Source organism: Cherax quadricarinatus, chromosome 86, assembly GCF_038502225.1.
Source record: "Cherax quadricarinatus isolate ZL_2023a chromosome 86, ASM3850222v1, whole genome shotgun sequence".
Classification (NCBI taxonomy): domain Eukaryota; kingdom Metazoa; phylum Arthropoda; class Malacostraca; order Decapoda; family Parastacidae; genus Cherax; species Cherax quadricarinatus.
Genome location: NC_091377.1, coordinates 4,160,686 through 4,181,615, shown reverse-complemented (window position 1 = coordinate 4,181,615; position 20,930 = coordinate 4,160,686). Strand labels below are relative to the sequence as shown.

The window sequence follows — 20,930 nt, the reverse complement described above, 5'->3', positions numbered from 1 at the left end:
GTTTCTAGATGGGTGGTGATCTTGCTTCTTAGGACCCTTTCAAAGATTTTTATGATATGGGATGTTAGTGCTATTGGTCTGTAGTTCTTTGCTGTTGCTTTACTGCCCCCTTTGTGGAGTGGGGCTATGTCTGTTGTTTTTAGTAACTGAGGGACGACCCCCGTGTCCATGCTCCCTCACCTGCAAGCAATCTTTGCCAGCAGGTGAAACAATGGCTCAGTTGAAAGTCAACAAAAATGTGGAACACCAAAAAGGTGCAGTACATGTGGGTCCCTGTACTAGTTCACTGATGACCCAAGGATATACTGTTGATGGTTTTACTCTACTGTGAAATAAGAATTACCTCAGATGTAACCTGCAGTATGAAGGGTATGTTTAAAATTTCTGTAAGCTAGCAAAGTTATTGACTAATTTTGTTGAAGTTTTCATGCTTTACACAATAGTCAGTGCTGTGTGACCCCTTTGGGTTCAGTGCTTACCTTTTTGTAACACATTGGCCATCTCCGACCAGGGTAGGGTGACCCAAAAATGAAGAAAGTTTTTCTTTTTCATTTAGTAATTTATACAGGAGAAGGGATTACAAGCTGCTTGCTCACAGCATTTTAGTCACCCTTTACAACATGCAAAGCTTACGGAGGAAGGATTCTTTTTTCTACTTCCCCCATGGATAAACTTGATTATATCATGCATCATCCACCTTTTTCCCCCTTTATTTTTATGGTTCACCTTATCACTTATAGACCCATCTGCCAAAAATATCTGAACATATTTGCGTCCTCTGTGTCCCAGAGATGGGACACAGAAACAAGGGGTCACAATTGGAAGTTGAGGACTCTGATGAGTCAAAGAGATGTTAGGAAATATTTCTTTAGTCATAGAGTTGTCAGGCAGTGGAATAGTCTGGCAAGTGACATAGTGGAGGTGGGAACCATACATAGTTTGAAGACGAGGTATGATAAAGCCCATGGAGTAGGGAGAAGACCCAGTAGCGATCAGTGAAGAGGCAGGGCCAGGAGCTATAAATGAACCCCTGCAACCACAAATAGCTGAGTACATCAGTGTATATACACTTGGGAGGTGTGTATACACTGAAAGGTATACATAAGTGTATATACAGAGAGGTGTGTGTCTATACACTGAAGGGTATACATCGGTGTATATTCGTACACAGGTGTGTATCCATATATACACTGCAAAGGGTGTATATTAGTGTATATACACCGAGTTTAAATTAATCACTCGGAGCCAGAAGCTGTGACTCGACCCCTGCAACCACAAAAAGGTGAGTACTATTCCAGGGCTCTTGATTATATGACTTGAAACTAGCCTCATTTTGCATACCATTTCCCAGGCGCTGCATAACCCCAACTATTTTAGTGCTCCCTCATTAATAATATTAATAGCATGCTCTAATAATCTAGCTAAGAATTAAAAAGTAAATTACCAGAGTCACCCCCGTAAGTTTAACCCCTTAGATTTTTGTCCCCAATTCTCTGAATTATGTTGGGATTGCAAGAACTACCACTGAATTATTTGTCATATCAAGTAAGTATGTAAGAGAAGCCACTGTTATTAGTTAAATAACATAATATAACTAAAAGCCTTGAAAAGCGTTAGGTGACTAAAAACAAAAATAGCTTTAGCTGGTAAAATTTCTCTACTCGTAGTGAAATTCTCATAAACTTTCGTCAGATACACTCCTAAATTTGTGTCGAGGATCAGTAAAGTTAATCTACTAAGAACCAGAATAATTGTGTTATTATAAGCCATGCACTTGGTAGCTATTACCATAAGCTATGTAAACGTAATATACTGTGAAAAATCAACATGTATTACTTGAAATATTGAGACTTCGTGAAGGTATTGTCTTTTAGTGTTTGGTTCAGAGTGCCAGAAGCACGTGTACCTTGTAATAGACACACTAGGCACCCCTCGGTTACCTCAGTCGAGGGTAAGGAGTCCAAGAGATTGCATTCATCTTCATTCTTCTCCGGGATATTTAGTTGTATTTCACACCACCATGGACAGGTCAGTCATTTCTTTATTAATGGTTTAGTTAATATCTTTATTGTGCACCATGGGAGCTACCCTTTCTCTAGCGTCTGACTTCATTACCTCCCATTCTCTAGGAGCCCTACAGGTTTAACGCTTACCTATAAATATAATCTGCAGTAATATGACAAAGACCCCCAGTGGAAGTAAGTCACTTGACTTTTTTGGGTTATCCTGGATAATTTACACTACGTATGATAATCGTATGTATGTATACCTGTGCCTAAATAAAAACGATAATCTACGATGCTCGCTCTTTCAAAGACGAGGTGGTGGTACCTTGATGCTTGTGAAGGGCTTTTGATACAAGGAATTACAGCCACTCCCCTTTTTCTTGAATTAAGCCTAATTATATGTAAATAGTTCATTACCAGTGTAACTTGTTCAGCTTTGAAAACTTTGCTCCCCCAGTCCCTGGACCCATTATGTACCTCTGTAATCTTTTGACTCCCTCCCACAGGATGGCTATGGGGTGCTTAATAAGGATATTATGAACCTTGCGAATTTACTGCTTTCCTTTGATTGTGACCAGATCTACCTGGAGTTCATTACCTTTGTACATTGTTCAGCTATCAAAACTTTGGGGCCCAGTCCCTGGACCCATTATGTACCTCTGTAATCTTCTGACTACCTCCCACAGGATAGGCATGGGGTGCATAATAAAGATAATTAACTAAACTAACCTTGAATACAATGTACATTGGTACTGCAGGTGTGGTAGACCTGGGGAGAGCAGCAGTGAAGAAGACCTGGAGCTGTACCTGACCAAGTTGTGTTCTGACGTGACACTTTACAGCCCTAAAGAAGGTTTCTTCAATCATTACATGGAGCAAATTGATGCTCAAGTCTCGCAAGATTTCCTCGACAAGTTTGGTCAACTCAAGAGTGATGAAGATCGTCTCCTTAAAACATGGGGCGTCAAGGTGTGTCGCAGTTGTCTTATACGATCTTCAGCTCCATGTAATGTTCTATTCTGTTTCTATTCTGTTCTGTTCTATTCTGTTAATATTTTTTGATTATAATACTTTTTTCATTTTTGTAGCTGGTAACTTCCTCCTCTCCAGGTTACCTGGAGTTTACCTGGAGAGAGTTCCGGGGGTCAACGCCCCCGCGGCCCGGTCTGTGACCAGGCCACATGGTGGATCAGGGCCTGATCAACCAGGCTGTAGGAAGATGTTACCAACTACAAAAATGAAAAAAGTACTACAATAAAAAATATTAACAATAAAAAGGCGTGAGCATTGTCGTTGGTAACTAATGGCACAAAGTGAACAAGTGGAACAGAAAAAGAGCATTTACAGAGAGAAACAGTTATAGAAGCTAAAAAGTTGTGTAGTTTTAAAAATAGGTTAGATAAATACATGAGTGGGTGTGAGTTGGACCTGACTAGCTTGTGCTACTAAGTCAGATGCCGTGCTCTTTCTTTAGGTGAATGTGACCTGACCTGACTAGATTGGGGCATTGGCTTAAGCCGGTAGGAGACTTGGACCTACCTCGCGTGGGCCAGTAGGCCTGCTGCAGTGTTCCTTCTTTCTTATGTCCTTATGCTTCGACCATAGAAAAATCTTCTTCAGTTTCGCCTGTTCTACTGGCAAAAACGTCTCAAATCAAATCAAATCAAGTTTATTCCCTATAAAGATTACAATGCAGGGTTTACATATAGGATATTGTGTGGTTTACATATTATAAAACACTAATTACAGTGAGGGTTACTATCACACCTAGCATGACTAGGCATTTCGGGCAGACTAAGATAATTCAAAACTATATTGGAAATAAAATCTTCATCAGAGTACAAAACAAATTCTGGCCACAAAATAGAGCGAAACACCAACGTCAAAGACCTGGGAGTGATCATGTCGGAGGATCTCACCTTCAAGGACCATAACATTGTATCAATCGCAGCTGCTAGAAAAATGACAGGATGGATAATGAGAACCTTCAAAACTAGGGAGGCCAAGCCCATGATGACACTCTTCAGGTCACTTGTTCTATCTAGGCTGGAATATTGCTGCACACTAACAGCACCTTTCAAGGCAGGTGAAATTGCTGACCTAGAAAATGTCCAGAGAACCTTCACGGCGCGCATAACGGAGATAAAACACCTCAATTACTGGGAGCGCTTGAGGCTCCTGAACCTGTATTCCCTGGAATGCAGGCGGGAGAGATACATGATTATATACACCTGGAAAATCCTAGAGGGACTAGTATCGAACTTGCACACGAAAATCACTCACTACGAAAGCAAAAGACTTGGCAGACGATGCAACATCCCCCCAATGAAAAGCAGGGGTGTCACTAGCACGTTAAGAGACCATACAATAAGTGTCAGGGGCCCGAGACTGTTCAACTGCCTCCCAGCATACATAAGGGGGATTACCAACAGACCCCTGGCAATCTTCAAGCTGGCACTGGACAAGCACCTAAAGTCGGTTCCTGACCAGTCGGGCTGTGGCACGTACGTTGGTTTGCGTGCAGCCAACAGTAACAGCCTGGTTGATCTGGCTCTGATCCACCAGGAGGCCTGGTCACAGACCGGGCCTCGGGGGCGTTGACCCCCGGAACTCTCTCCAGGTAAACTCCAGGTAAGGCTAAGTAACTGCATTCCAGTTCGTAAATTTAGCAATGTGATTAGTTTTCTTTTGGTACAATGCATAGTTTCTATATAGGAGTAGTGTACCTATCTTTTCCACCTGAGTTCCCCCATGGAAATAAGTCACCCTCATTTTTTTTTTTTTGGGGGGGGGGTTATCCTAGGTAATTTACATATGTGCTGCTCAGCAATAATTGTGAGCAAGCAACACAAGAGGAAAAATAATTACAGGGGGAGTTGAATGGCATCTTTAGGCCTTTAGTGTTGCAATCAACACGTCATCAGGAGCTTTCAGTGTTGCAGAAATAGAGCAGGAAATCCATGAAAATATTTTTATGGGATCAGCTCTTTCTGTAACAGTGCAAGCTCCTGATGATGTGTTGATTGCAACACAAAAGGCCTATAAGATAAGATAAGATTTCGTTCGGATTTTTAACCCCGGAGGGTTAGCCACCCAGGATAACCCAAGAAAGTCAGTGCGTCATCGAGGACTGTCTAACTTATTTCCATTGTGGTCCTTAATCTTGTTCCCCAGGATGCGACCCACACCAGTCGACTAACACCCAGGTACCTATTTGCTGCTAGGTGAACAGGACAACAGGTGTAAGGAAACGTGTCGAAATGTTTCCACCCGCCGGGAATCGAACCCGGGCCCTCCGTGTGTGAAGCGGGAGCTTTAGCCATCAGGCCACCGGGCCACCCATAGCTATCATTCAACTCCCCCTGTGGTTATTTTGTATATATTATTATGTATAATAATTGTACTTACGTGTACCCGCACCAAGATAATCTTAATTGTTCCCACACACATCTTCGTGGAAGCTAGTATATATTCCTTCACATGAACTATGCTTGCTAGGAACATTGCGTTTTCTTATGAACTAATTCATCAGAAGATGTGTATAAATCCACGAAAGCGCTCACCTGTTTCATTTCTGGTCATTTTTCACAGTAGTATTTTTCCCTAGTGTGACATATCTTGTTAAGAACTTCGCAGATTATATGTCCACGGCACCGGCGACTTTTCCTGTCTTAATAATTTTTATTAGTAGAATATTATTGTTGTGGAAAATAAATTCCCATAATTATACTGTATATATTTTTATAATGTAAATATACATGATTAATGCATTACTGTTCTAAATTGTATTTTGAATAGAAACAACCGGGTTCGCCCTGCGCCTGCACGGATGTGCGGGGGAGACAGGTCGACTCGGGGCATGGGGAGGCGGCAGTGTTTTGAAGGGGTTTACCTGGAGTTTACCTGGAGAGAGTTCCGGGGGTCAACGCCCCCGCGGCCCGGTCTGTGACCAGGCCTCCTGGTGGATCAGAGCATGATCAACCAGGCTGTTACTGCTGGCTGCACGCAAACCAACGTACGAGCCACAGCCCGGCTGGTCAGGAACCGACTTTAGGTGCTTGTCCAGTTTAAGAGGCTGTGAAAACATGGGACCAGGAAATTGGCGTTCACAGCGGCCTAAGGATTAATATGGGCCTCACTTCATAATAGGAAGTGTCGTGACTGTTCCTGGTGAAGAGTGAGGGAACGTGATTGACGGCACCACTGTAATAAGTGGTAATATTAGTGAATAATGGTAGGACCGGGGTGACGGGTGCACCGCCATGGAATGTGTCCAGGGAAAATTACCCGTGAGTTAATCCTCACTCAGCGGTCTCAGATCTTAATGGAGTGGCCTCTAATGTATATAAAAATTATGAGACATTAAATCATCTTGTGAATTGTAATGTAATTAATGATAATAACACTAAGTTAAGAGAATGCGTGAAGTGAAATAAGTCGCCTTGCTCCGAGTGAACACATTAGACCGCGTTGTTCCCTTCCCGAGGATAGTGAAGTTTTATGGAGTCACGACTTCTAAACCGGGACAAACCAACGGATACCTCGTCCTGCTGGAATAGGAACCGTGTCGGTGTAGCAGGACATTGAAATGAGATGGTGAATGGAGGAAATAAGGAGTATCAATCACCCACAGTTAAGTAACCCTTCTAGTTATAGCAGACTGATACTGGCCAGTTAGGTATGTTGTAAATGGATAGGTTATGGGTGATCCAGCTACATCAAGTGACCACCAGAGTATATCTGGTAAGTGGTGGGATTATATACAAATGTTTTTCTTTGATGGATATATCCATGTGTAACCTACCCCCCCGCCCTTTATTCAGTTAAACTAATATAATCTATACAGTCCACAATTAATTAGTAGCGCCGTGCTTGTGGGTGCTATCCAATTTATACTGGTCTTGGATAGATATGGATAAGATTGTGAGGGTCGAGGGGGCCACCTGCAGTGACCAGAGGTGGTTAAGTTTTCTCACATGTCTACACGGGGTGACTACGGTAAACAATATAGTTGTTGTCTCCCAATGAGATTACTCGTATGCATGTAATGTTGAGGTACGTACAGGTAATCACCCTAGAAAAATTTCCATAATTGTTATATAAATATGCAAAAACATATTGTCTTAAGAAAATCAAATTATCAAGTTATATGAAAGAAAAAATACAAGTATATACAAATTACTGAGTCTTAGCGTATTGCCCTCACAGCCTATCCACACACTGAAGGTTCAGAGCTTCTACAGGCAGAAGAGTAGAGAAGTGTCAGAGTGCCGCAGAGAGGAGGGTAACAAGGCCTTCCAGGAGAAGAAGAATGGACAGGCACTGGTGTTGTACTCCCAGGCCGTCGTCAGAGCTCCTCATGACGAGGGTAAGACATTATTAGTTTGTATCAATGGTTTTAGAAAGCCGGGAAGTTGATAAATGAGATGTTTTGGGCTGTATTTTGGGTATCTTTATTCTTTGCCTCATCATACATTATTAGGGATATTAATCCGGAGGATTATTAATAGAAATATTCTCTGAAAGCCACGTAAATCGGTTTATACTATGAGAGAAGTGGTGGTGTAGGTGATATTTAGTGGTGGCGAAGTAGTGGGGTGGTCAGATGTGGTGTTGAGGTGTACTCACCTATTTGTACTCATCTATTTGTGGTTGCAGGGGTCGATACATAGCTCCTGACCCCGCTTTTTCACTGGTCGCTACTAGGTCCTCTTCCTGCTCCATGAGTTTTATCATACCTCGTCTTAAAACTGTGTATAGTTCCTGCCTCTACTACATTACTTGCCAGACTATTCCACTTCCTGACAACTCTATGACTAAAGAAGTACTTCCTAACATCTCTCTGTGATGTGTGGTGTTGGTAGTGATGGTGTTGATATATAGTGTTGTCTGCAGGGAAGAGCTTGGCCCTGGCCCTGGCCAACAGATCTGCCGTACTCTACCACATGGACGAGTACCATCTCTGCCTCACAGACATCGACCTAGCCATTCAAGCAGGCTACCCACCCAACCTCATGTACAAGGTAGGCTTATATCACTCATGTAGCGTAATAGACACAGAGAAAATCAGATATGACTATTTATCATTTCATAAATTGGGTTAACTCAAATAGGTAATTATACAAATACACCAATTACCATGTATACCATGGGTAAACTCCAGGTAAAACCTAATATTCTCTTCGCACAGGATGGCTATGGGGTACAAAATAATCATATTAAACTAAGACTTGTAAAGTAAAAGGACACAAGTGCAACTAATGTGACATTTTATTGTGGCAACGTTTCGCTCTCCAGGAGCTTTGTCAAGCCTATACAAACAGTATATGGACACAGAGGGTATCGGCTTGATAAAGCTCCTGGAGAGCGAAACGTTGCCACAATAAAATGTCACATTAGTCGCACTTGTGTCCTTTTACTTTACATATTGTCGGTAATTCTACCAACATTATTACAAACTAAGACTTGTTCTGCAGGTGCTGGACCGCAGGGGACAGTGTCAGCTGCAGCTGGGTCAGTATAACAGTGCTCTCCTTGCCTTCACTGCTGCTGCTCATGCCCTCGCCACTTCAGGTCTCGACAAGAAGAAGCTGGAGTCATGGAAGAAAGATCTTAGCATCAAAATACACAGCTGCCAAGGCAAGACTGATGCAGGTTGGTGCTAAGAGCTTTACTCTCTCTCTCTCTCCGAGAGCAAATTGAAGTAAACAGAAATCAAGTCAGGTGAAAAAGTTAGGAGACACTAATAATGCATAATGAAAGTAGATTAGTGTCTTTATTGTTGAACTATTCACCTACACATTAGGCTTCTTCAATCATTTATTATATAAATGGTTTAGAAAACCGACAGGTTGATGAATGGACTGATTATCTCAATATTATCACAATAAAGACACCCAAATGTTGCACAAGCGTCTCATTCATCAGATCTTCAAACACAGAGGAGAATAAATACACATTGTATCTTATTTCCACAATTATACAATAACAGTGTATAAAGACGCGGAGTGTTCAGTGTTTAACATCTTTATTATGCACCCCATACCCATCCTGTAGGCGGTAGTCAAAAAGATTACAGAGGTACTTAATGGGTCACATAATGGATCCAGGGAGTGTACATCAACATTGCAGTCACATAATGGGTCCAGGGACTGTACCTCAACATTACAGTCACATAATGTGTCCAGGGACTGTACCTCAACATTACAGAGGTACATAATGGGTCCAGAGACTGTACCTCAACATTACAGAGATACATAATGGGTCCAGGGACTGTACCTCAACATTACAGAGATACATAATGGGTCCAGAGACTGTACCTCAACATTACAGAGATACATAATGGGTTCAGGGACTGGACCACAAAGTTTTGATAGCTGGACAAATTACAGTGGTAATGAACTATTTACATGTTTATATCTGGTCACAGTTATATATGCACACATTAATTAGGCCAGTGACATAACTTTTCTATTGGTAATACTTCCAGGGGACCCAGCACCCAGCAAGACCACCAGTGCTATACTGTTCCAAGGTAGCAGTAAGGTGCTTCCCAACGCTTCCTCTGCTCTCACTCTCAACACTTCTAAAGATGAAGGTCTGTTTCTCCCGGTTATTAATTATTGTTACAATCAGAAGTAAGTGCTAAACCCACAAGGATCATACAAGTCCTCATCCCAAACTTTTTAGATGTAAATAACGAGCTTGTGGATACTTATACACTTGGGGAAAATGATGTGACGATACCGACAAGATGTGGAAAGACATTATTAAGTTTGTTTAATATTTTGATTATGCACCCCATACGCATCCTGTGGGCATTTATTAAAGGTAACGTTGTGCCACGAATGGCTTCTTCAGGAATAAAGAAACCACTCGTGGCGAAACATTTCCTCTGATAAATGTCCTGAACTGAACGTGTCTTTTTCCACATGGACACTCATGTACAGTGCGGCACATTTTTTTAAAGAAAACGTTTCGCCACGAGTGATCTGATGAGGTCACTCGCGGCGAAACGTTCCCCTTAATAAATGTCCTGCCAGGTACATAAAAGTCGGCATCACCATACCATTTACAACCAAAAACAAGCGTTGTTTTATTTTTTAAATGGTTTATAATGTAAATACTGGATGATATAAATGGTTTATGACATAAATACTGGACTATACAAATGATTAATGTTGAAAATATTGACACACACAGGCCGGTACCTGGTAGCAAGGGGTCCAATACCTGCTGGTCAGGTGCTGATAGCTGAACGACCCTACTCTGCAGTGCTTATGGACGACAAGTGTGGTTCACACTGCATTCACTGCTACCACAGGTACATCACTGCTCTCTAGAGTATATAATATCAGCCTGTAATTCAGTGTCTTCTATGTATGGCAATCACGGTGACCTTTTCTTTTCAATGGCGTGGTAGTTTATCCCGTTTCTAATGACCCTTTTCAACAAAGTGATTTTGTATCTCTTTCAATCTCTGTATAATTATGATTATTGATTTTTTTATTATGAAGCGTTAAACCCGTAAAGGTCGTACACTGCTTGGCTAATGAGAGATACTGATTTGATCCCAAGGAAAGGGAGCGTAGCTCCAATTCTTTGAAATCAAGAGCTCTTCTCCACCGTCAAGAAACCTTGAAAAATGGATGTTGACATTACAGGTTTCTACACTGCCCACAGGATGAGTATGGGGTGCATAATAAACACATTAAACTACTAACATAAAATTACACTGCTGGTCCTCCTTGGAGGTCCCAGTTTATTTCCCTGAGGTTAAAAATGTCTTAAAGGGAGTAATTTTGCAATGGCTGTTCTTGCTATCTTCACTGCTGTTCCCAGTAAGTGTATTATGATGAAAAATTAGATACTTGTGCAACATCTGGGTATCTTCAAGGCTACGGTGCTCTTCACCAACTCCAAGCCTGAAGGACTGATTACATCTTTTGTATACAGCTCGACATTCTTCACATTATGTCCTTGTATTGATAAAGCCACTGGATGGCGAAACGTCTATAAATAAAGATACCCAGATGTTTCCACAATAAAATGTAGCATTAGTTGCACCTGTGTCCTTTTACCTAACAATCTGTTGTTTTTCCAACAGATTGTCAGATAAAAGGTTAGGTTAGGTAAGGTTTATCAGGAAACAGAACAAGTGTTTCCTGACGCAGGTCTTAGTCACATGATGACCCTCAACTGGAGCTTTTGGTCATCTAACCGAGGCCTTCCGCTGGTTTACTGGTCCACCCTCTTTAAAAATTATGGTTATGATAATACTATACACTGACCATTGAATGCTACATCACCGTCTAATATTTTTGTCCCTACAGTCATTACCACACCTACTACTTAATATTTAGTAACATTTACACTTTCCAATTCTCCAAAGGGAAATTAATGAAGGTTTAGAGAGAGGAAGTAGGTTTACTTAAGTACACGAATTAAAATTATCATACATAGTAGAAATTACCTAGGATAGCCCAGGAAAGTCAAAGTGATTTGTTTCTATTGAGGAAGAGATCCAGATAGTGTATTTGTTGACGAGTAAAACACACGTTAATATACAAAAGAGATTAACATTTTTTGTGCGCTACAGGCTGGTGGCACCAGTACCATGCCCTTGGTGCTCCGGGGTAGCCTTCTGCAGCCCCAGGTGCCGGGACCTGGCCCTGGCTACCTACCACCGTTGGGAATGCAAATTTCTCGACCTCCTGAAGGGGTCTGGGGTCTCTCTTAACTGCTACCTCGCTCTCAGGGTCATTACACAACACGGTCTTCCATACTTCAAGAAGGTTGGTTCCTCTATGATCCCTACGTTCTTAATGCTTTCTCATGACTATCACAATTTTAATAGGGTGGGACCCTCTTTTGTCTAAGGATATATACAGACTGTGATGTATATTTCTCAGTATATATACGCCATCATGTGCTCTCGGTGTATATACACCGTGTATGCATATCATGAGGTATATCTATTTATGTAAACTTAGAAGCATATATTTCTCAATGTGTATCTACTAAGAGTTTACTTAATTTCCTATTGTAGGAATTACAGTATTTTTTAGTGTTATTGTATAGGGGGAATTGCGATGGCGATAAAAGGTATAAAATACCGATACGATGAAAAAATTAAACACAAATGCAGTGTAATGAGATCCTTTATTGTCTACGTTTCGCCCACTGATAAAGCCCACTGTGTGGGCGAAACGTAGTCAATAAACGACCGCAATATACCTCATTTGTGTTAAATTTTTCCACTGGAGAATTGCGGTTGGCTAATATACGTTGTCCCTGCATGGTGTTGCAGCTGCAACACCGCCTGAATCAACCAGCTATCATGCCGTCAGCATCCTGCCGCCAAAATCCCAACGACTACCTCAGCTTCTACCATCTGGTAGCCCTGGAAGAGAGTCGCTCACCCAGAGACTTCTTTCAGCGATCCTTACTGGCAACTTTCTTGCTCAAGGTGCTACAGAGAGCCAACTTTTTCGGCAAATGGGATGACGAAGGTGCCTCTACATGTTGTTTTTAGAGTGAAAAAGCCGGTTTGTAGATGCATATACAGAACAAAGTGGTAGTTTTAAGCAAATAACTATACTACGATTAGCCGGGAATCGAACCCAAGAAGTTGGTTAAATGTCCTGAGTTCGATCCCCGACTGATCGCAGTATTATGTTGACATTTCATTTAACAAGTAATCCATGAGTTGGAACTAATGCTTGGCAACGTTTTGGTCCAACATAAACCATCATCAAATTCACTTGTGATTTGACATTGCCTCAGTATGGACTAGAACGTCATCTAGTTGTCGAATTAACTTTGTAAAAGACTGACAGGCATATGAATAAGACACATGCACAGCATTCATATATCTTCATTACCGAAACGTCTCGGTATATACTACATATGTCTTTTTCAATAGTTGTGAATTATTTGATACACTGCATTGTGACTTCTGTTCATCAAATGTATTATAAAATCCACTGTTATATTCCATGTTTCTTGAATTACTCTCATTTCTTTATCATAAATCGCTGCTATATGTGAAGCAGCCAAGTCTCACAAGAATGCCGAGGCTGGGCTGTGTTTACAGTTAAGTTTCCTAGCAGGTCCTCCTGACAAGGCGCTGACTGAAGACGAGGTACTGGTAGGCCGCCTCATCTTGCGACACCTACAGCTCATACAGTTTAATGCTCACGAGGTCAGTCGTCAGTCAGTTTTGATGCGTAAGGGACAGGTGCAGCACCTGGGTATCTCTCTTCTGAAGACGTTTCGTCAACCAGCAGATTTATCAATTTAATACAGAGGCTATTGGAAGGTTTGAAGCTATATTCAGGATCGTATACTATCAATGTTTTAAAAAGTTTTGTAGATATGACACAAATAACCCGCACATAAAAGAGAGAAGCTTACGACGACGTTTCTGGTTAGTGTGACTGTAAATGGTCCAAATTGGACCGAAACGTCGTCGTAAGCTTCTCTCTTTTATGTGCGGGTTATTTGTGTATCGTTCCAGTCACGGTATTGTGCCTTTTTCTGTTATTTATTGTTAGATATATGACATTATTATTATTATTATTATTATTATTATTATTATTATTATTATTATTATTATTGGCTCTGATATGCTGTGTTTAGGTGGACGGTCGCCAGCGTTAAATATACCACTTAAAGGTCTGATGCCACTATCCTTGTGTATGTGTTTATGTAGGCTGAGATCCATTTGGAGAATGATATGCTTATATCACTTTATATCGTTGCCTCTCTGTCTACACTTATACTAAATATTCGCACTCTATACACACTTAGCATCACTTAGACAGGGAGCATAGACACAGGGCTCATCCCACAATCACTAAATATAACGGATATAACCCCACTCCACAAAGGTGGGAGTAAAGGAATTGTAAAGAATTACAATTCCCACTTGGATACCCAACAGTTGCACAACTCAGGGCAGCATGGGTTTAGAGCAGGTCGCTCCTGCCTCTCACAACTATTGGACCACTTACATGATCTTGGATGCACTGAAACAAAATGGAGATGTAGTATACACAGACTTTGCGAAAGCCTTCGACAAGTGCTGTCATGGTGTGACAACACACAAAATACGTGATAAAAGAATAAAGGAAAAGTGGGTAGATGGATCTATAACTTCCTGATAATTAGAACACAAAGATTAATAGTAAACAGAGTACAGTCAGAGGTGGATTGATTGAAGTCCCTTGACCAGTACTCCCTGGAATGCAGGCGAAAAAGATACATGATAATATACACATGGCAAATCCTAGAGGGACTAATCCTAAATCTACACACGGAAATCACTCCCAGACCGGGCCGGGGGGAGCATTGACCCCCGGAACCCTCTCCAAGTATACTCCTACGAAAGCAAAAGACTAGGCAGACGATGCAACATTCCCTCCCTAATGAAAAGCAGGGGCGCCATGAGTACGCTAAAAGAACACAGTGTCAGGGGCCCAAGATTGTTCAGTTGCCTCCCAGCATACGTAAGGGGGATTACCAATAGACCCCTAGCTGTCTTCAGGCACCTAAAGTCGGTTCCTGACCAACCGGGCTGTCGTCCGTACGTTTGTTTACGTGCTGCCAGCAGTAACAACCTGATTGATCAGGCCCTGATCCACCGTGAGGCCTGGCTATGGACCGGGCCGTGGAGGCGTCGACCCCCGAAATACCCTCCAGGGATACTCCAGGTAAGTAAGTTTACTGATGCACAGCTACATATAAGTACACTTATCACATAGTGTAAATAACCTAGAATAACCATAAAAAAATCAAAGTAACTTATTTTCATTGGGTTGGCATGGTCGTTAGGTACCCTGTTAGTTTAATATGTTTATTATGCACCCCATACCCATCCTATGGGCGGTAGTCAAAAGATTACAGAGGTACATAATTGGTCCAGGGACTGGACTCCAAAGTTTTGATAGCTGAGCAAGTTACAAAGGTAATGAACTAGATCTGGTCATAATCATGACCAAGTTACAAAGGTAATGAATGATAAACACGTTATGACATGATTACAATCATAGACAAATTACAGAGTAATGAGCAGTTAACAAACATAGTAGGGAATTCATCCATTCCCCTAGAGACGCCATTTACCTCAGCTGTTGAATACATATAGCATATTTAAATAGCCCTATGTAGTGTTTTATCAAGAGGTTCGATGAGTCTATCTTGAATCTTGACATACCATTAAGGAGATATTCTCTCGTTTATTACCTCACCTACATTGCTTATGGGCTGGCTGTCTTTTTCTGTTCCTTTTAAAAATACCTAATTGATCCTTTGGCATCTGACGGCTAGACAGACTGAGTGAACTTATGATGGCTCTCTCAGTAAGTTTATTCAGGTACAGGTACACATAAATAGTTACATAAATTATCATACATAGCAGCATATGTGTAGATTACCTAGGATAAACCTCCAAAAAGTCAGATAAAGTGACATTTCCATTGGGGTTCTTGTAATATCTTATTACTGAAACCTTAACAGTTAAAATATGCTAAGTGACTCAACTATGTGAAAAGAATAAGATAAACTAAGTTATTTACATTAACATTAAAGTGAGGATCAGATCACAGTAATAGGTACAGGAATGTTACAGTAATACATACATGTATGTTAGCTATACAAGAAATCATTCTCTTCCTGTGTAGGATATCTTCATATACATACCCGGGATGATCTCCATTTCTATTCCACTGCTTAAATCTTTTGACAATGCAACAAGAAAGGTCTAGAACTGTCATTCAGCTCCTTTATCCTCTGGTTATTTTGCATCTGTTGTCGATCGGTTGTAATTATTGCATCAAGTAATAACTTGACGAAGCTGTTACCGAAGATATGATCATACGATCATATCCTTGGTGTTAGAATGTGATCATATCACCATATAACACTTCACTGTTAGCCTCACTATCAGGGGGAGTTTATTGCCTAGTAACTTGGTCATGATTGTGACCAGATCTACCTGAAGTTCATTACCTTCTAACTTGGTCATGATTGTGACTAGATCTACCTGAAGTTAATTACCTTCTAACTTGGTCATGATTGTGACCATATCTACCTGGAGTTCATTACCTTCTAAATTGGTCATGATTGTGACCATATCTACCTGGAGTTCATTACCTTTGTACCTTGTTCAGCTATCAAAACTTTGGGGCCCAGTCCCTGGACCCATTATGTACCTCTGTAATCCTTTGACTCCCACCCATAGGATGGGTATCGTGTGCATAATAAAGATATTAAACTTGCTATTAGCGGGTGGGAGATCAAGCCTCCACCACTCTCAGTGTTGTAGGTCACACACACACACGTTTAGTATACATCATAACTCCAAATGAGTCAAAAACTATGGTGTCTCTAACGTGCGTGGGTGTGTCTCCCACTCTGGCAGCTGAGTGGGATGGCCTTCGCGAGTGGGAAGATCAACTTCAAGAAAACCAAAAGCGTTTTTCTAGGTCTGGCTGTCTACCCCACCATCTCTTATTGCAACCACTCCTGCTTCCCCGCCGTCACTAGGTACGTATACTTCTTGCAAAGCTAGACATATGTGCAACAGTTAGGTACATATCTTATTCCAAAACGTTTCACCTACACCGTAGGCTTTTTCAGTCGAATACAGAGGAGGCAGCAGAAGGAGTAGAGCTACAAAGACGAGGTAATCAATCCATTAGCATCGACGTAGTTTTGAGGTGGTCAATCCCTCAGCCTGGAAGCTGAGGGACTGACCACCTCAAAACTACGTCTTCAATGGTGATGGACTGATTACATCGTCTTTACATCTCTACTGCTCCTGCTGCCTCCTCTGTATTCGACTGAAGAAGCCTGCGGTGTAGGTGAAACGTTCTGGAATAAAGATACTTAACTGTTGCACATGTGTCTTACTATCAACCTGTCGGTAGAGTAGACCATTATCACATACACATCTATTTCTTCATGTTACCCTACAGTTTTCTCCTTGCACTTCCAACAAAACAAATGAGACTTTTCTGACACACAGTGCAGGATAATGAGAGCCTTTATTGACATCGTTTCGCCCACACACTGGGCTTTATCAACACATAAACATCAATATACGTATATTATCCTAATACAATATGGTAGCAACTCAGTCATTACATACTGAAGCCATTCAGAAAAGGTAAACTAAAATTTATGTAACATGAGTTAACGGAATAAAGAAGGCCATACTGGGTTTCCATATTTTTCTCCTCCCTGGGCTAGGCTTGTCTGGAGCATGCCTGGTCAACCAGGCTGTTGCTGCTGGCCGCCACATTGGTAAAGTTGTTGTTTTAACTCGTGATCAGATACTTCGAGGGAGACAAGATGGTGATTGTGAGTCTTCGACCATTGCAAGCTGGGGACGTGGTAGCTGAGAACTATGGTCCCATCTTCACTCATCACCCTCGTCAGGAGAGACAAAGGAAGCTCCTCTCTCGCTACTGGTTCAGGTCAGTCACTCATCGAAAAAAAACAACCATTTAGCCATTAATTGATTACCTGATTCAAAATATTTACACATGCCCCCCTATCCATTTTTTTAATACACCGGCCGTCTTCCAATCAATTAAAGGAAACACATTCACCATGGCTTGAGAACAGGTATGGTGTTCAGAGTATATAGAGCAAACATATACTGACATCTTGTTTCTCCTGCCTGGTGTAGGTGTAACTGTGAGGCATGCCGCGGGGACTGGCCTGTGTATAACAACATGGTTAACAAGAGGGTCATCCAGTGCCACACCTGCAAGTCTCCACTGCCCCAGCCGGCACACAACCAGTCCCACGTCACCTGCAAGGAGTGCGGAAACTCCACCAATATTGTCCAGGCAGACAAGACTCTCCACCAGGCTAACAAATGTATGTTGTGCTTTCCTTGTTCTCTATCTCCGCCATTCTCTTTGCTGACGACACGACTTATGTTATCTCTCACCCTAATCTTGCCACCCTCAACACCATTGTTAACGAGGAGCTGCTCAAAATATCGACTTGGATGACAGCCAATAAACTTACGCTTAACATTGACAAAACCTACTATATTATGTTTGGTAGCAGAGCAGGAGTTGCGCAAATTAACATTAAGATCGACAACACTCTAATTGCCAGACATAATGAGGGCAAATTCCTAGGCCTATACCTCGACAACAACCTGAATTTCAGCACCCATATAAAACACATAACCAAAAAAGTATCCAAAACGGTTGGGATCCTCTCCAAGATACGATACTACGTGCCGCAAAATGCCCTTCTCACACTATACTACTCATTTATCCATACCTCACCTATGCTATTTGTGCTTGGGGATCAACTGCAGCAACTCACATAAAGCCAATAATAACCCAACAAAAAGCCGCAGTAAGAATAATCACTAAATCCCATCCCTGGCAACACCCCCCCCCCTACTCTTCATAGATCTAAACTTACTCCCTGTTCAGAACATCCACACTTACTACTGTGCAATCTACATCTACAGGACCTTAAATTCCAATATTAACCTTGACCTAAAACGCTTTCTTGATAGTTGAGACAGAACCCACAGGCATAACACCAGACACAAACATCTCTATGACATTCCCCATGTCCGACTAAACCTTTACAAAAAATCAATGTATGTCAAAGGCCCTAAAATCTGGAACACCCTCCCTGAATACTCTAGAACTGCAGGAACATTCATCACCTTCAACACTACCATTAGAAAACATCTTATCTCCCTGATACACCCCGTCTACTAATTACATGAATACCACCTGGTGGTTCACACTTACACTCACTCACCCACTTGACCATAAACACAGAAATATCAATCTTAATCTTAAAATAATGAATCCTAACTAGTCATAAGTTGGCCTGTGATACTCCAATATTGAAACTATGTATTGTGCCAAAACAAAAGCATTCACATTGCTAAACTCACAAACTAGTATTTAGTCACTTAGCCATAATACCAACTTACCTCATAATTTGTAATATTTTAAATTTAAGAATTAATCTAAGTCTGCCCGAAATGCCTAGCCATGCTAGGTGTTCTAGTGGCCCCCTCTGTAATTAGTATTTTAAAACATGTAAACCACACAATATCCAAATTCTGTAAACTCAGCATTGTAATCCTTATAGAGAATAAACTTGATTTGATTTCAGCGAGTCTGTCCCTGTCCTACCAAACTCTTGATATCTTGCACGTTCTTATCATGTCTCCCTGTTTTTTCTCTAAGATCATCCGGTTTAATTTTTTAACATCTCGTAAACTCACAGTATATTTATACATCTCTGTTTCCATTATTATTATTATTATTATTATTATTATTATTATTATTATTATTATTATTATTATTATTAACACTCCGGCCGTCTCTCACCGAGGTAGGGCGACCTGACCAGAAGAAAACTCTTTCACTGTCACTCATTCAGTCACTATTTTACCAGAAGGGGGTGACATCACAGTTCAGATGCCCATCCAAACCGCAACATCCCCACTTTCCAGAGTTTCTGTTCTTGTAGCCAGGCTTCCCTTCTATCTGGAAACCTCCAAACTCAGGATATTGATTGACCTGTATACTTCGACCCCCTTCTGGGATCCTCTTCAGCAGATATACAGGTGAAAGGAGAACGTGAATGTATAGGAAAGGTTGCACTTCTCACCGTGCGAGGGAGTAAGGAATGTTAGGTGAGCGCGTTCACCTGACATTACCTTCTTTGATCTTACATTATTTTCCTAGCTCTTCTGCCCACGTAGTGTGGAAATGTATGCAATATTAACCAGTAACATTGTTACAGTGTACGTGGCTGCTTGTCAACACATGGACGAGGGTCATCGAGAGGAGGCCATCTCTTCCTTCACCAGCTTCGTGGACATCGTCAGTGGCCTGGTGGTGCCGCCCTTCAGGGAACTGCACCTCTCCATGCAGGCCCTCAGACTCTTGATAGCTTCCAGAGGCACCATCCACACCCCAGGAATCCCTGCACCCGATGCCTCTAGTACCAAGCAGTAGCAGCAGCACGATTGCATATAAATCACAGAACGGGTCAAGTCAAAACCAAAGATTTAGTTCCAAATTATACAATGTTTGTACGGAGATGGGTGACATCAGGGGCGGATCTACTATGAAACTAATGAAACTTAAGCTTCAGGGCCTCTAATCCCAGAGGGGCCCCAGAAGCCACTGTAGTCCACATTGCTTAAAATTTTTGGGTCTACTGTATGAGAAGGGGGCCCCATAACAGTTCACTCTTCAGGGCCCCAAAAATGTAGGTCCGCCACTGAGTGACATTTGGTTGTGCATGCAGAAAGCCCATGGTTATGCAGAGCCAAATCCTTTGTGGTTTAGCGCTTCTTTTTAATTATAATAATAATAATAATTTGCAGAGCCAAGTGATGGTGGTTTGAACCTATGGCAAATCTCATCGACCACGGGTTCAATCCCTACCCGTTCTGTGGTCAGTAGTAGTAGTATCTATGGAGCGCCATCCACACCACAGCTTTCATAAAAGAGAACACACAATGACATTTATCAATGCAAAACTATTACTTTGGGCAGTTAAAATTACTAACAATGCAACAAGGCCCAATTAACCCCTCTGCTTCATTGCCACACCAATATGTTTCCTCCTCCTTCCTACCAAATTCACTTCCTTCACTTCGGGTTTTATGGAAGAAAAAGCATGATGCCTCCAGTTACCTGGATGAAGAGCCCTTCACCAGCACGAAGGGTCAATATTGCATAACATTTAGAACAGTTGTGTGCCTTAAAGATCATTATGAAATAATTGTATGCTATGTACGTGACACCTAAATAAAGACTTACTTGATTATTATCTAGATTTTTACTCCTCAAAAAAGTTTTTTTGGTGCCGGGGAAGGGCTCTTGATCCAAGAAATTGCACCTGATCTCCCGTTCC

General features: G+C 41.5%; 1 protein-coding gene and 1 long non-coding RNA gene across 3 annotated transcripts in view; one reads left to right on the top strand and one right to left on the bottom strand.

The window, feature by feature from the left end:
• Positions 1-1,896: 1,896 nt before the first annotated feature.
• LOC128703078 (SET and MYND domain-containing protein 4) lies at positions 1,897-20,846 on the top strand. 2 transcript variants are annotated; one of them, XM_070103566.1, is made up of 14 exons: positions 1,897-2,028; positions 2,765-2,975; positions 7,215-7,374; positions 7,902-8,029; positions 8,483-8,660; positions 9,496-9,603; positions 10,209-10,329; positions 11,605-11,800; positions 12,316-12,517; positions 13,118-13,209; positions 16,429-16,553; positions 17,342-17,485; positions 17,701-17,894; positions 19,809-20,846. In XM_070103566.1, the coding sequence occupies exons 1-14, from the start codon at positions 2,021-2,023 to the stop codon at positions 20,021-20,023; spliced, it is 2,082 nt and encodes a 693-aa protein (XP_069959667.1). In that variant the 5' UTR covers positions 1,897-2,020; the 3' UTR covers positions 20,024-20,846. The 2 variants fall into 2 exon arrangements, with proteins under 2 accessions (XP_069959667.1, XP_069959666.1); XM_070103565.1 differs by having other exon boundaries at positions 13,115-13,209.
• Positions 16,003-20,930, bottom strand: part of LOC138855242 (uncharacterized) — a 351,644-nt gene continuing 346,716 nt past the window's right edge. The window contains exon 2 of the long non-coding RNA XR_011394433.1: positions 16,003-16,064. This is a non-coding gene — a long non-coding RNA (uncharacterized lncRNA). The remainder of the gene's footprint in view (positions 16,065-20,930) is intronic.